Genomic DNA, 15,718 nt, shown 5'->3' with positions numbered 1-15,718 from the left:
GATCTCCAAGATCAGGATCAAGATTATAGTGAATATCAGTGGTCTAGGCTTTTCAAATAAGCAAAACGCTAGGGGATAAGAGAAGGAGACAATTAATTGCAATGTGGTTCTAATACAGGTTTAGAATTTCAGCAAAGCAGATTACAAAGCAGTGGGTGAATTCAAGAGAAGTAGAATGGGACAGATCAGTAGAAAATGGATGGCAACATATTAAAAATATTTTGCATGAAACACAGAAAAGATTCATCCAACGAATAAGAAAATTGCAAGTATAGCCCAATTCGTTTAATAAGAAAAAATAAGGGAAAGAAAGCATGTAAAGGAATACTCTGCTCTGACAGGCTAAAGAAATTAATATCTGTGGTCTTTGAACACGGAAGACTACAGGAAAGGAGACCTCATTCAAGTCCCAACAATTCTCAAAGAGTTTGACAAACTCAACCCTGTTGACTTTTTCAGAATGCACTTGTCTCCTCGATTTCTTTACTTCTGCTTCACTGTGGAAACTACAGGGAGGAGCCCTCAGAGGCCAAGCAGATAACCTAAATTTAAAAAGATCACAAGGAAGATGATACATTGGATAAAAGTAAATGCAATATTTCTAGAGGGTTAAGATTTGAATATCTGAATACTGCATCTTAACCAAATTTGAAAAGTAAGACGTGAAACAAACCATAAAATCAAAAGAACACTAATGAAACCACAACTAAATCAAGAAAGCAGTCCAAGTCAAAGTATATTCACACAAATTGCAATCCAATGCAAAATGAGCTTTTACACAATTTAAAATAGGAACAATACAAATTACATCTCCAAGTTCACCTGATACCAGAATTATTTTTTTTAAATTCAGTGAAAGGTCACTAAAAACAATAATGAAAAAAAAAACGAAGTCTTCAGGTAATTTAATATCAAAGAAATGGGCAGATGAGGGTTTTGAAAAGAAAAAAGAATTAATTGACTGAGCAGCAATGTTTTTCAAGAACCTCACCTGTTTATGCTGCTGTAAACCTGCCTTCTGGCATGTTGTGCATGGAGCATGACATTTCCATCAAATTCTATTTCAAAATCATTATATTAGTGTGACTACTGAAGCAGATGCTCCAGCCAGAAATGTCAGTTTGTCCTGGCACAACAAGGGGCAGGTTATAGTTCTCAACTCAAAAAATTACTCACGACCAATTAGAAAATGGCAGCTACTATTCAATCCATTGAGCTCTAGTGCTCTCTAGAGGACAAAAAGCTCACTTTAACATCAGGCTCAACAGCGTCTGGCTAGCCAGGAGTATTATTGAGATTTACCAAGGGACCAGAATGCTAAAGAAAGCTACAACTTTCTTGACGCCTCACCTTGAAATTCACTCTAAACAAAATAAACACAGGAGAAGTTCTCTAAATTAAGGACTTAAATATTTCCAAAACAATTCATCCTCCTGTGTCCAGACAAATAGGTAGTCAATAATAAATTCAGCCAAAAGTCAGATACTGCATCTTTGAATGGGTCTTATTTCTCCCCAAAATGGCTTAAATGCAGAACAAGAATTATCTCAACAAAATTCTAAAGTTATGAATAACGAACAGAAATAACCTTTTCCCCCCGTGCTTTTTTTTTCCCCCCTGAAAGGTCTAACATTTGTTTCTCTTGGGGACAATAGCTGTCTTTGGCCAAAGTCATTTCTAGCTAAAGAACTCTGTGAGAAAGAAGATTAACAAAGTAAAATCCATTTTACACAATTTAAAAAATGGTTTAAAATACAGAACAAACAAACAGGGTTAAAAACATACAGCAGCCTGAAATACCTGCATGGGAAAGCAGAAATCACTGTTTGGGATACCGATGTTTAGAACAGGCCGTCTCAGCATGAAGTTTTAAAACATATTTTGCTAAAAAAAACGTAGAAATTAGCATGTGCAAGTTTGCGTTATCCATGGATACAAAAATATGGACAGAAAAAAACAAAACGCTTAGAAACTAATTCCACAAGAAGTGAAACAGCCTGTGAACATCCATGCAGCGTTAGGAAGCTACATGGTGATGAAACCTTGAAGGCAGGCCGTAAAGCTGACAACTGTGTTACCTCCACATGAGCGTCTTGAACTTTGCTCGCTGGAGCGCCTGGAGCCGAGAGCTCAACATGAGCACCTATGATCAGAACCAGGTAAAAAAACAGCCTTTTCAGGCTCGAGTCCAGCCACACTGAGCAGCTATGAAATAAATACTACTTTTCAGAGTCCGTGTTAGAACTGCATTGACCAGCTGGCCTCCCACGATGTTACCCAGCCCTTGCTGGCTTATTCCGGTGTTCTCTTCTGGAAATAGAAAGAGATCTTCTTCGTGGAACAAGGTGTGGAGAAGGTCTGAAAGGAAGAGTAGTAGAAGAGGGTTAATCTAACAGTCTGTTTCAGGGAATGTTTAACATAGATTCCCACAGCCTTTTTTTCCCTTCTTCCTAAAATATGTTTTTCCCTTTATTGTCAACACCAGCTTACAAAATTCCAATACTCTGTAATCTTTATATTGTTTCCCTTAGATTTTTTTGGTGTATAAAATAAAACCAAAAACAGCCAAATAAAAGCACCAAAATCAGCACTACAATCATTCAATGCACACGGACTGGAATAAGAAAACCCAGGAACAGTATTTGGTAGCCTGACACTTAATGGAAGACTGGAAATCTGACCCCCCCGATCTGCTTACAGCCTTGAAAATAGAGTATCTGCCTACCAGCAAGGCTCCTGTTCGGCTCTCTTGCCTCTTGGTGGCACTAGGGCTTCTGGAGGGAGAGGGGCTACGCAGCCCTCCGTTCAGCCTCTGCCCAATGGCGGACAGCCAGTCGGCAGGTCTGGGCGAGCTGTTTTCCTTGTCTGGGTGCTTGGATTTAAAGGAGCAGTGTTCCCCAGGTTGGCGAGCGTCCAGCTCCTGAGTGCCGGCCTTGTCCGTGTCCTGGGCTGGAAAGCAGACTACGCCCAGCCCCCGACTCCTCTTGGCTGCTGGGTAAAGCTCGGTAACGCAGCCGCAGTCCCCAGCGCAGCCCTGAACCCCCTCTGCGCTAGTCTCCAGCCGGCGCTTCACCCTCCTCTCGGAGGTGGGAGCGGAGCTCTGTCCGCAGGGGCTGAGCACCTTCCTTGGGGAGGGGGAGCCCTGGGCCACGGGCCTGGGTGAGTCAGGGGTTCTGGTCATCCACTGCCTGATGGAGGTGCAAGAAGCAGCTGCCTGTCGAGGGGTGCCAGGGTGGTGGCTTTTACTCCCTGGGGTTTGGAGGGACAAGGCTGGGGTGCTGGAGGGCAAGGGGAGGTCCCCCCCACTAGGGGCACAGGCTGCAGCCTGAGGGGACGCCAAGGGTCCCAGACTGTCCAACCTGGAGGTCTTCGTGGGGGTGCTCTCTGCTGGGGATACCTGACCTGAGGAGATAAAACATGCAAAGAACTTAAGACATGCTATTTGCTAACTGAAAAGTTGCTTTGAAGAAAAAGACAAAACTAAAGCAGTACAGTTACAGAAGATAACATGCAAAATGGTTAAACAGGATTAATGATTAATGTTGCTTGGCAAACCACTTAAGCGTTTGAGAAGATAAAACATGGAACGCTTCATAATCCACTGGCTATGTGCCACATTTACGGGGTCTGCAAACTTAAAAGGAGCTGCAAAAGTCCTGTTTTAGCCATTAAGATTGTCAGGGAGAGCCCTGGTCAAGGTACATTGTCCCCATTATCCTACTGATAAGCCCAAAGAGGACTGAAAACTTCCAAAGACAAGTGCTCTTTGCCAAAAGGTCCAGACTGCCTGAGAAAGTGTAAATACACTTCCTCCAGCACATCTAAGACGGGGAGGAGCAATTTGCGCTTTTGTTTTGTCAGTAGCTATATAACTCTGAAACTCACAACTGTCAACCCACTGAAGCTCAGCAGGTGTGAGCCTGGTCAGTACCTGGACGGGAGACTCCTGGGAAAGCTTAGGTTGCTGCTGGAAGAGGTGTTAGTGGGGCCAGCAGGGGGCCGTCGACCTGCAGTCTGTGTGGGTCCTAATGCCCCAATGTAGTGAGGGGGAGACTACACTGTAAAAAGGTGCCGTAAAACTAAGGTTCTGACAAAATCCCGGGACATTTCTCTAAAAGAGTAGGGATGTTACCCTGGTGTTTTGGTCAAATTTCCCTTTACTAGTCATGGCCTCCTAATAATCCCCATCTATGAACTGGTGTCATCACTCTGTTCTCCTCCCCATTGATAACTGATGTGTGGTGAGCGGACTGGCGCACTCTGGCTGCCATTGCATCAGCCAGGAGGGGCTACATATTGGTGGTGGTGGAGGGGAGTCCCCATTACCTGTAAAGCACTTTGAGTGAAGTGCCCAGAAAAGTGCTAGAAGTGTAAGGAATAATCTACTCCTAGAGGCATGCCTGCGACATTACAACAGCTTTCAGAAATTGCTGTTACTTTGCAGACCTCCTGGCAAGAGGAAGAGGCCTCAATAGTCCCGTTTTGGTTTGGCAAAGAGTTACCGGGGTTATTAAATTGCAGTCGCACAGGAAGAGGTGTGCAGCAGTACTAGCAGGCTTCTTTACCCGAGCTCTTTGTCGCAGAGGGAGGTTTTGGACAGGCCCAGCCGACCAGGTTTCCTGTGCCGATCGAGAACCTGTCCCCTTCGGATCCCCTGTTCAGGCGCCAGATGCGCACCGTGTTGTCATCCGAACAAGAGGCGATCTGCCAAGAGGATTCAAGAGATTACACAGAGCCGTCCAGGCTTCCTCAGGGAGTTTTTCACTAGCTTGGTCGAACCCTAGCTTTTTTTTATTGCCTGCAGAAGAATGAATCTTGTGTAAACCATAAAAAGTTGGGCTCTTCCAAGTTTTAACTGGCACACACCTTTAACTTCAACAGGACAGAGTGCAATAAATAGACTGTACTGGAGAGTCACAGCCTTCACCTGTAACATACCCAATACTTTCTGATTTTTTTCCAAATTAACATGTTAAAAATCAGGTCAGTTTTTAATACGATAAAAACAAAAGAAAGAAGTGATAGAATATTGTGCAATTATGTAGTGAATTTAAACTGTTTCAAACACCTCTTTGCTAAGGAAAGCATTTTAGGAATGAGATTAAATAAGATCTCTTGGCGTGTTAAACACCAGGTCTGCTGTAAACTACTGACCTGTTTTCCCACAGAATAAGAAGCCTAAAAGAGACTAAAATTGTCTCTTAAAACAATATGTAATTACCCATTTATTACAATCCTTACAATCACAAATTATCTGATCTCCTGTGTTCATAAATCCACACAAGCAAATACCAAGAAACAGAAACCCTGAATTTAATTAAAAAGGATCCAAAGGCATTCCTTCTGAAGGCGGGGACCCTCTCCATCCGCTACTGTAGTGCAGTAGCCCCAACCACAGCACATTAATGGTAAAGTGAGAATATAAGTAGGCGAGAAGGTGCAAGACCACAGTTTGAGCTTTGATAAAAGTAATAAATTAAACCCACCTTTGTGAAATCTGTAGGGCACCATGCAACTGATGTGACCTCTTGGGAGTGTCCCTGAAGCATCATGGGAGGGGAAGTAGGGTCAGAAATCTACACAGGAACCAAAAAAAGGTCACAACATACTCCTCAATAGTATGCAGAGGTAGTTACTGCAGTGCCATGGCAACTAGCAGTCTCCTGTTTCTACCTCCCTATCTCAAATAATACTCTGCCTGCTTCGTCACAGGCAATCAAAACAAACAGGTGAAATGGTCAACATCAAGCATCTGGTAGCTCTGGGAACACAGAGCAAACAGCAAGCCAAGGTTACAAGTCCAGAAATTTAATTTACATGTGCTGCTTTTTGCTTCTGCAATACATCTTTAGCTCATGCCCCCTTTACTAAGGTAAGCTTTTTTATATTCCTGAAAATGTCCCTGCACGTCTACTAATTTGATTAAATCAGTTAGTGGGAATAAGTAGAATTTGAAAAATAAGCGGTTACACTCTTTAGAAATGGATACACACACCACTAGTTTAGAAATCTCCCTTTTGAAAAGCAGAGAAATTCCTGGTCTCAAAAACACCTGTTTCAGTGGAATTGTTCTACCACATTTGTATAAAACCGGTTATCAAGCTTCCGGCATTTTTTCCTAAACTCTAAATTCCTCGTCTGTTCCAGAAGTCTGGTTTTCTGCTCGGTGTATAAATAAAACGCGTCAATATTTCTTACAGCCCCACTTCATCACCTTGCATTTTTATTGACCTGGAGTACCATGTTTGCCACATCTGTTTTTAAAATGAAAACTTGTTACAGAGAACCACAAAATAAACTTTCCAGGCAGTCCACGCACTGCGTGCTCACAGCTTTGTAAAAGCAAACCAAGATTGTGGCACATCAGCAGCTGGTCACAGTAACTCAAGCTGTGAAATGAGACTGCACACATCCAACTAGGAAGCAGATTTAATTGTATCTGTGTAGGTTAAAAACGTTGACCCTTGAGAGGAGGACAGAAAGGAAAAAAAAGGGGTGGGAAGGTGTTGCTATCAGGAGATGAAAAGCCAGCTGTTGCATTTCCCTCATCGTGACATAATTATCAGGAACATTCCCTACATAGAGCTACCACAGCTGCTTCTTACCTTCCAGATATAAGCATTGTGGTCACTGGATCCACTGGCCAGGAACTGGTCATCTGGACTCACACTGGACTTGATGTAAAACGAAGCGTTTAGGTGGCCATTAAAAACTGCCACTAGAGGGAGACAAAAACACAAACCATCAGACACACTTCAACCAAAATATGGGCAGATCCGATTCCTCATTGGGCCTTGCGAGTCCGAATCAAGCAGAATGAAACCAACAAATTAAATTCAGGATGAAAAGAGTAAGGAGGGAAAATATATGCGGTGAAATTGTGGGAAAAAAAATCTGTTTATCTTTTTAAAAAACGCCATGACAACATTGGATAAGTATCAAAGTAACTCAATACGGACACATTTATAGTAGCTCAAGACTGAGGTTGAAGATTTTAGTTTTTTTAATATTAAGTATTCACTGTTTTGTAGTCATACCTATACCCCCTGAATGCTGTAAATTAACCTCTAACAAAAGCTACAAAGAGTGGTTTGTGAATTGTTACACTTTAAAAAAAATGTGCATTGCTGTCTTACAAGAATCTATTATGGAAATTAAAGTAGAGTTCCTTTTGAGTAAGGACCATTAACTCTTCCATGTGCTTGCTCCTCCTGTGTTACTCCACCCAGCCCTGGCAATGTGATCTCAGGAGATGGCTTTTCTTGAATGTATTTCAATGTCAGCTGAAGATTTTTCAAGCCAGGCCTCTGTTCCTTTAAGTAAGCAAAGATCACTTTGCCTTTTTAGATGAGATACTTTTTTATTGATATTGTAAAGCACATGGTGTGATGAATGCAGCAATATTTATGAACCACTCGAATGTGGTGCTTTCCCCTCTCCCATCATGCTCTATGATTAGCTCATTTGAGTCTCCAAGGAAACTGACCACCGACAACAGGGTGATGAAAACAGTGCAAATAGAAGAGGAAATTCATTTCCATAAGGGAAATGGATTACAGCCAAGATCCCTTAACAATTAAACTTAATTGCTAAATTAAGTACTCCTTTCGTTCTGTCTCTCAGCTGTGTTAGCTGGAGAAGTGTAACAAACTGATTATTTGTTTAATTCATGTAAAAGCCTATGAGGGCATAGGTAGAACATAAAAGGTACTGAATTATTTTGTTCTTCAATCTTTGTGGGGTTCCCCAAAAAAAAGACTGAAACAGCCTTTGTGAAAGCATAAAAAAAAATAAAAAGCCAAAATGTAGATTGCACTTCTCGAGCCAGGAAAGTTAAAAGGATTTGCTGCTGGAAATCATCAGCTATGAGAAGAAGCACTTTTTGTTCTGGTTCTGCGCTCTTATTTTGTAACAAACAAACAAACAAACAAACAAACAAACAAACAAACAAACAAACAAACAAACAAACAAACAAACAAACAAACAAACAAACAAACAAACAAACAAACAAACAAACAAACAAACAAACAAACATCTTGTTTAAGATTGCACTTGGCAGGTCAGTCTGTTTAAATGGATGGCTCTTTCCAACCAAGACACTGACTGTGGAAGATGCTTGAGGTGCTACAGCTCAGCTTCTAGGGCTATGAATGTAAGCTGCTTGTGGCTCCTACCTGGGGCGACTTTCGATCCCATCATGTTAAACTTGTAAATGTTCTCATCTGTGCAGTTTGCAAACAAGCTTGAGCCAGTAGAATCCAAGGTCAGTCCAGAGTAGCCTGTCCAAAGGACAATTTAAAGGCAAAAAACATTAAGATTCAACATATGTATGTTTTTTCCTAAACAATACCATTTTTACCTATTTTATAATAAATTAGAAAAATATCCCTAAACTTATATAGCTCTTTCCTGGGCACTCCACTCAAAGTACTTTACAGGTAATGGGGACTCCCCTCCACCACCACCAGAGTGCAGTCATGGACGATGGATGATGAATGATGCAATGGCACCCATAGTGCGCCAGTACGGTCACCACACACCAGCTATCAGTGGGGAGGAGAACAGAGTAATGAAGCCAGTTCATATATGGGGATTATTAGGAGGCCATGATCAGTAATGGCTAATGGGAAATTTGTCCAGGACACTGTGGAAACACCCCTACTCTTTTCAAGAAACACCCTGGGACTTTTAATGCCTATGGAAAACCATGGAGACCATAGACAGCACAGACATCTTAGGGGGAGTCTTTTAGGATCTGAGCAGCCTAATTTAAGTGTTTAAGGCAATATCTTAACTGCCACACTGCTCTCGTTGCAGGTCTATATTCACTGCTTCTCCTGCCCACATGAAGGATGTAAAGATTTCAAGAGGAAAAACAGAGCTGTTCTCACCCAGTTTGCGAGTGCTGGTGCCGGGGTATGGGTACACCTGCAGAGGAACCGGGTCCTGGAGGTGAGACGTGTAGTTTTTCCTCAAGTCCCACATCTTGATCACGCTGGTGTAAGAAAAGACACAGAGCACGTTCACTGCCGGTACCGTCTTCATTAGGAACTTTTGTATTTTCTAAAGCTTGAAAGTCTGTCAAACTTGGATCCTGCGACACATGAGGTACCCTGAGCAGGAGCCTACCTCGTACTCAGGACCCAGGCAGAAATTCCCTGAACCCTTACCCATCCACGGCTCCCGAGGAAATGAGGGTGTTCTCGTCACGGAAAAGCACCACTGTGACGCTCTGCTGGAAATCCTGGGAAAAAGCAATTTTCACAGTCAGTTTTGATCCATGACAGCATGCTAGTTCCATGCTGCTAACTAAGGAGGCGCATTTTCAATTTATTCACAGCTTTCTCCAATCACCCATGAAATGAAGTAGGTCATTTTCAATTGCACAGAGCGGGGGTTTCCAATCCTGGTCGTGGAGACCCTCAACCTGCTGTTCTGTATCTCAGCCAAGCTCTGAGATACACAACTAAACCCTTAACTGACTTGATAACAGGACTCACTGGAACAGTTTAACTTTCTCTCTTAAATGTGTCAGAGGCTGCCCTTTAACTATAGGATTTTCACTTTTTTTTCCAGTAGAACAGAAACACAAACTTCTGAGTGGGAAACAAAACTTGCCAATATTTCAATCAGGTAACTAGTTAGCTCAATTAAATCTTTGCTTAAGTAATTAAGCCAGGCTGGAAGAAAACCAGCAGCTGTGCGATGTCTCAGGACTGGGACAGATAACCCCTGATATAGAGAAGTATCCTAGAAAGACTTTCACCTTGTACTTCGATAAAAATAGAACTATCATTTTCTTATCAGTGGAAAGTAGGTTTAGCAAGATATTTTGTATCATCATGGGTTCTATTCACTGTTCCTTTATTTAATGAAGATCAAACCACCATTATACTGTTATCTTGTAAAGCAGAAATCCTGGTTTCCAGTTCTAAAACTAACTTAGCACCATTACCAATGCTCCGCCATCCCACCTTTTTCTGTTGAAAAAATATGAAAAATATACTTCCAATGAAATATCTTCCAAAAACACTCGGATTTTCAGAAAAACTGTGGAAAATCTTAAGGCTATGGTCTAGGCTTTCAACTTTGTTTAATCAAAACATATTTTAAAAGGTATTTTTTAAAGTCAGCTATGACAGCGCAGAGTCCTTGAGTTAGAGAACTGCAAGCAATTCACTGACATATGTCAGAACCGTGCGGTGTTCTTCTATGTTGCACCACAAGACCAGTGAAAACCAGCACCGCATTCACCTTTAAAGGTTTTTCACCTCAATTTGTTTGCTGTACCCAGACATGAGTAGAACAATGAAGACATCTCCTGGCTGATCTGTGGCAATGACCAGAGACACACTCACCACTACAGGTGCAATGCCTCTGCCAACCTGTCGCTTCTTCTTGGGTTTGGAGGGGGTGTGTTTTTCAGGCTTATTGTGTGCCCCACAGATCTGCTTCACTTGCCTGTAACATCCATCTAGAAAATATTTTACACATTAGGAGCTTTGCACACCATTTTGCAAACGCAAGACCCGACAGTCTCATTATTTTTTAGCTGAAATTGGCGAATTGTTCTAGGCCATGACCACAAAACTACATTCTCCTTGTAATTAAACTGAAAGATATCAGGAATGGTGCAGTGAAGAAAACAGGGATACAAAAAAATTTTTAAATTAAATACACAACAGCATTCTGATACACAAGTGACTGAGCTCCTACCTTTTTTAGTGCACCTTGTATCCCAAACCATGATGTTCCCATCTCTGCCTCCAGTACAGAAAACAGCTACAGAAAGAAAGACGACGTTACAATCCGAAATGATATAAAGCTTAATTCCACTGCCTCAAAGAAAAAATAGCTGCAGATTATGACATCTGCTGATGTAGAGGTTTAAGTTCCCTTCCAAGCTAGTAAAGTGGCCTGCCAGGACTATTTATAGAGTGCTTGTTATTTCAAAGAGCTCCCTAGCGAAGGGCAGCCAAGACAACAGGAGAGAGGAGATCAGAGAGGAGTGTCTACTAGGTTAAGCCTCTAAGTCCACCTCAGGATATTTACTTATTTCAAGATGAATGTACAGCTGCAGCATTGCAATACTACTTTCAGTAATGGACCAAACTATTGAAAGTTTATAACTATATACTGTACAGTCAACACAATGGTTTCCTGAATATCCACATAGTAGAAGAAATAAGCTAAATAAATGAAACAGACTAATACGTTGGTTTTCTGCTCTGATTATGCATTAGCCAAGGAAATGAATGAGACTAACATGCTGGGTGTTGTGTTGTTGTGCTAAAGAATTTAAGCATTGCACCTTTTCATTCATTCTGCATGAGACACAGAGCTGTGATTCTCATTACTATTCACTAAGGTGATGAGGAACTGAACTTTTCATGGTCAATGCTGGCTGCAATTCTGAAGTAGAGTTATCAGTGCTGAGACTCTAGCGGAAAATCTGCCCAGATATAAGAAATATCTGCTGTCAAAAATATTCCCCAAAGATCACAAAGGTACTTTTGCTACCAGACTGAGGTCCTTCCAACTTGTTACCAACCCATTAGAACTTCAGGTGAGAGGCTCCACCTTTGCAACGTCTTTTTCTGTTGTGTCAATTTTTTCACATCTTAACCAGGTTCCAGACGTAACACTGGAGCAAGACATGTTTTTTTTGGGGGGTAGAAAAGTCATTGCTCAGTTCTGTGAGCCTCACCCTTTTCCTGCCTTGCAAAAGCTACCGATTTCAGGCTGCACTGGTGCCCTTTGAAGGTGCCCAGGAGGTCTTCTGTCTTCACATCCCACAGCTTTGCTGTCTGGTCCCCAGATGCTGTAACCTGTGGAGTAACAAGGGAATCCATTACTGGAGAACAGCAGGTGTATGAATCCTAAGTCACTGGACAGACATGTCCATCTCTAGAGGGTGATAAACCAGTAAAGGAGATACGATACTCCTTACAGAGAAAACATTTGCAGAAACTCCCATTACATTGTAGAGTTTTCTAAAACTCCAGACTGGAAAAAGGATCAATATTTATTAATAGCAAAATCCTGTACAGAGTTTTGAGATTACACTTGAATTCCAAGTAATTTAGTTTTCCTTTAGGATAACAGACAGAGACAACAGAGGATCTACAACCACAAGACAGAATGTCTGAGCTCTGCTTGAACTGGTTAAAATATACCTAAATATCTAAAAAGATACTAGGTGTTTGCTTTAGTTAATTTAGAATTTTTGAGACACGGTTTCTTCACATGTAAGAAATCAATGGCACTCACAAGTCGCGGCTCTCCAGGAACCCAGGCAATATCAAATACGGCATTCGTGTGAGCCAGCCAATCTAAAGAGAGGGGGGAAAAAGAGCTAAGGTTCAAGTACATACTTTTCAGAAGACACCCACGTGTACATTCCTGTGAAGGAATTGGTAAAAGGTTTTTACTTCCTTTACAAAATGAAATTATCATTCATCACCGCACAGATACAGATGTCTTTACTAAACACCTCCTGGTCTGGTGTTTTTCTTTTGTGTGGAAAAGTGACGAGTGCTCACATCTTAGGGGACACTATTCACATCAGGATCTTTTCAGGAAGTGAAGTGTGGCAATAAGGTATTGCAAGGTATTGGAACAGGGAGGACAATGGCTCCAACAGTCGTAGTTCATCCCACTTTAGGTCTGTTAGACGGAAACTTTATAAGCAAAGGCTTGTGCTGTATGACGATGTTATGACTGGGGGGAAAAAAAAAATCAAGCAAAGATGCAGAGTTGATTCAGATAAATGGAGACCCTTTCAATCCCTCTTTACCTTTCAAAAGTGGACGCCTGCGTGACTCTGTGTCGTACAGCCTGACGACACCTTCTTCGTTTGCCACAGCCAGGATCTGCTGCAGGCCTGGAGCTAGTGAACAGAGACCCACGTTACAGCGGCAATTATCCTGAGAAAAGTTTTCTGTGTATAACACCAGAGGAACTAACTACGAGTAACAGAATCCATTTTCACTTCTTAAAAAATCTGACACTAAGCAATTTTGTAAAAAATACTGCTAACTCACAATTTTCTGAAAAGAAATCTCACAAGCAGATGAACTCCAGTCAACACCAAATTAATTTTACAGAACAGTGTGCTGTTTGTCAACAGCCATTAACTTGCCCTGTCTTTCTAGACATAAAAGTCCTTTAATAAGACATGTAAACTGTTCAGCTATACAAAAGATGATGTTCGTCTTAACTCATCCTTATTTAGTTGTAATTTGCTCTTTAAACACCTCTGATAAAGACTAAACAAAGCTAAACACCTATACCTGACATCTATATAACAAGCTTTAACATAGTTGTGTTAAAAAGTAATTTCAGAATTTACAATACATAAAAAGTACATTTCACAATAAGGTCAAATCACAAAGCCAAAAAACGAAGGAGATAAAGAATATAAAACAGTGACAATGTTTTTCAGAAAAATAAGGTTTTAGACTAGAATTAAAAGCACTAAATAGTTGCTGCAATACTCATAGATGGTATTCCAGAGGATAGCGACAGAATGTGGTATCACCCCGAAAGTGTAGAAACACCAAAAAAGATCCAAGTCAAAAAGAGTGGAAAGGAGGAAAAGGGTATAGATACTGACTAGATACCGGAGGGTCGCACTATGTAGACTAATGAAGGTAAGAAGGATTTGTAAATTAACAGGAACAGGAATCCAAACACTCCAAAACAGGAGTGACGTGACGAGATCATTTGTGAGTGACCTAGTCGGGATTTAGCTTCCGAATTTTGAACATACTGTAATTTAAGAGTAGCCTAGAGATTCCTGCACAAAGAAACGCAGAAACATCCTCCCCAACCCCCTCTAAAGAGCGGACACCTTAGGAGGTAACCTAGAACATTTCTAAGAAGGAAAAACAAGCACCATTTGTTTTTCTCTTGAGTTTTGTTGGGTGCAAGGTCACATTAAAGATGCAAATATGTCTGACGTCATTTTTCTTGATTTCTGGCTTTACATCACAAAAACCTGTAATTTCAATAAGGGTGTGTAGACTTTTTATATCTGCTACATGGGTTTCAAAATGAAGCAGGATCGAAGATAATCCCCAAATCCATTCTTCTAATTCAGAACTCAAACGAGGTGCCCTCAGCAGGTAAAGCTACAGAGTGGGATTTAAAGAAAAAACCCAGTCACGTTACTGGATTTAATATCAAACCAAATAAGGAAATTAGCAAAAAGTGAGGATTTAAGATGAGGGCGATTTATTTCAATCCACATCATATTTAGCTTGTAACAGGCTAAAACACAAATACACTTTTTGGCGATCCTATACCTGTAGAAAACGTGCATCCGAAGGGAGGAACTGGAACCCCCATATCGCCATACGAGATGTGCTCATCTTGTCTAGCACACTGATAACAATCTAACAGGGAGGAAAGCGGATACACACGCTCCGGCCCTGTAAGGGAAAACAGTGTTGAGAGTTCATTCATTCTTGTTAAGTTAAACCCGCGCGACCGCTCCCGTCCACATCTATTCATTTAAAAAACTCGCGATTTTGCTTAAATCCTTTAAAATATAGTTTAACGTTAAATAGAATAGTTAAGAGTTTCATAAATAAATTCAATGAATCCTAAAAGTTTCATTGGTCTAAACGAAGTTAGCCGTTTTACAGTGTGGCCTCTGTTTTAGAAATACTGATCGCATTGATAAAAGCTTCCGTGTCCACATCGCGATCACCAATATCATCAATATAATGGATGTTGGTATTGCTTTCTCGAAACCGATGAGTTAAGAAGCTGATTTTAGATGGTTTCACACAGAGAAAAACCGAAAATGAATCGTATTGAAGCGTGTTTCCCACCCAACCCCCTCATCTTTGCATTTTAACACCCCACCGTAGAGGAAGAAAGAGCACCATTTTGAGCAGCAAAAGCGAATCCTTTTACATTAGGAAAAATAAAATGAATGAAAAGCACTTTAAATATATTCATCCGCGTTGATCACCTCATAATTAGAAGATAATGGCATAAATAGACACAAAAGCTAATTTCAGAACGCCCCCAAAAGAAACAAGTTAAACAATAAATGGTCGATAAGTCTTGATTCAATTACTATGCAAGGTATTTAAGAGGCAAAATGTGAAGATCTAACGCATTCCTCCCCCAGTTTTGAAGATTAATTGACTAGAGAGCCAGTACTCTATATTAAATCATCACCTAGCAGCTAATTTAACTTACCATTGTGCCTCCTTCTGAGAACTCCTCTATCAACAATGGAACGAAATAGCATCTTGCAATTTGTTATTGTGTTTAAAACTTAATCGCAAATTAAATGGATTTAAATTTCACAATGCAGCACCACTAGCTGTGTATCTCTTCCTAATGAAATACACAAGTACCCTTTCCCGCGAACTCAGAAACGAAAAAAGAATACGAAACACCCGCCTAAATGACGTTTCGCTACATGATTGGTCAAGAAAGCACAGAGTGGTCAGACTCCACCCGCTCTTCGTAACAAAGCGAGTACCAGTCAGGTATACCTGGATCCAGATTAACTACTCAATAAAGTACAGATCCCAACCCTCTCCCATAACCTACAGAAAATATTACCTCCTCAAACAGGTACCAAAACTTCCCGGTCATCTAGCATTTTGAATATCCACTGATGTCACATTATTGCGCCTTTCTTGCGGCCTAGTGGCGGCAGCACGTTTACGTCATGGGCGGGTAGTCGAGTGTTAAT

General features: G+C 41.1%; 1 protein-coding gene across 2 annotated transcripts; it reads right to left on the bottom strand.

Annotated features, from left to right (window-relative positions):
* Positions 1 to 889: 889 nt before the first annotated feature.
* On the bottom strand, positions 890 to 15,713 carry dtl (denticleless E3 ubiquitin protein ligase adapter). 2 transcript variants are annotated; one of them, XM_088625486.1, is made up of 15 exons: positions 15,586 to 15,713; positions 14,307 to 14,432; positions 12,797 to 12,889; positions 12,271 to 12,332; positions 11,708 to 11,828; positions 10,717 to 10,782; positions 10,359 to 10,474; positions 9,171 to 9,244; positions 8,892 to 8,995; positions 8,175 to 8,279; positions 6,606 to 6,718; positions 5,487 to 5,576; positions 4,566 to 4,704; positions 2,726 to 3,402; positions 890 to 2,358 (listed from the first exon to the last, which is right to left on the bottom strand). In XM_088625486.1, the coding sequence occupies exons 2-15, from the start codon at positions 14,347 to 14,349 to the stop codon at positions 2,293 to 2,295; spliced, it is 1,869 nt and encodes a 622-aa protein (XP_088481612.1). In that variant the 5' UTR covers positions 14,350 to 14,432; positions 15,586 to 15,713; the 3' UTR covers positions 890 to 2,292. The 2 variants fall into 2 exon arrangements, with proteins under 2 accessions (XP_088481612.1, XP_088481611.1); XM_088625485.1 differs by lacking the exon at positions 15,586 to 15,713 and adding an exon at positions 15,214 to 15,378.
* Positions 15,714 to 15,718: the final 5 nt, after the last annotated feature.

Source organism: Lepisosteus platostomus, chromosome 3, assembly GCF_059453375.1.
Source record: "Lepisosteus platostomus isolate fLepPlt1 chromosome 3, fLepPlt1.hap1, whole genome shotgun sequence".
Taxonomy (NCBI): Eukaryota; Metazoa; Chordata; class Actinopteri; order Semionotiformes; family Lepisosteidae; genus Lepisosteus; species Lepisosteus platostomus.
Note: the sequence above shows the minus strand (reverse complement) of the source record. Positions and strands in the feature narration are given on the sequence as shown.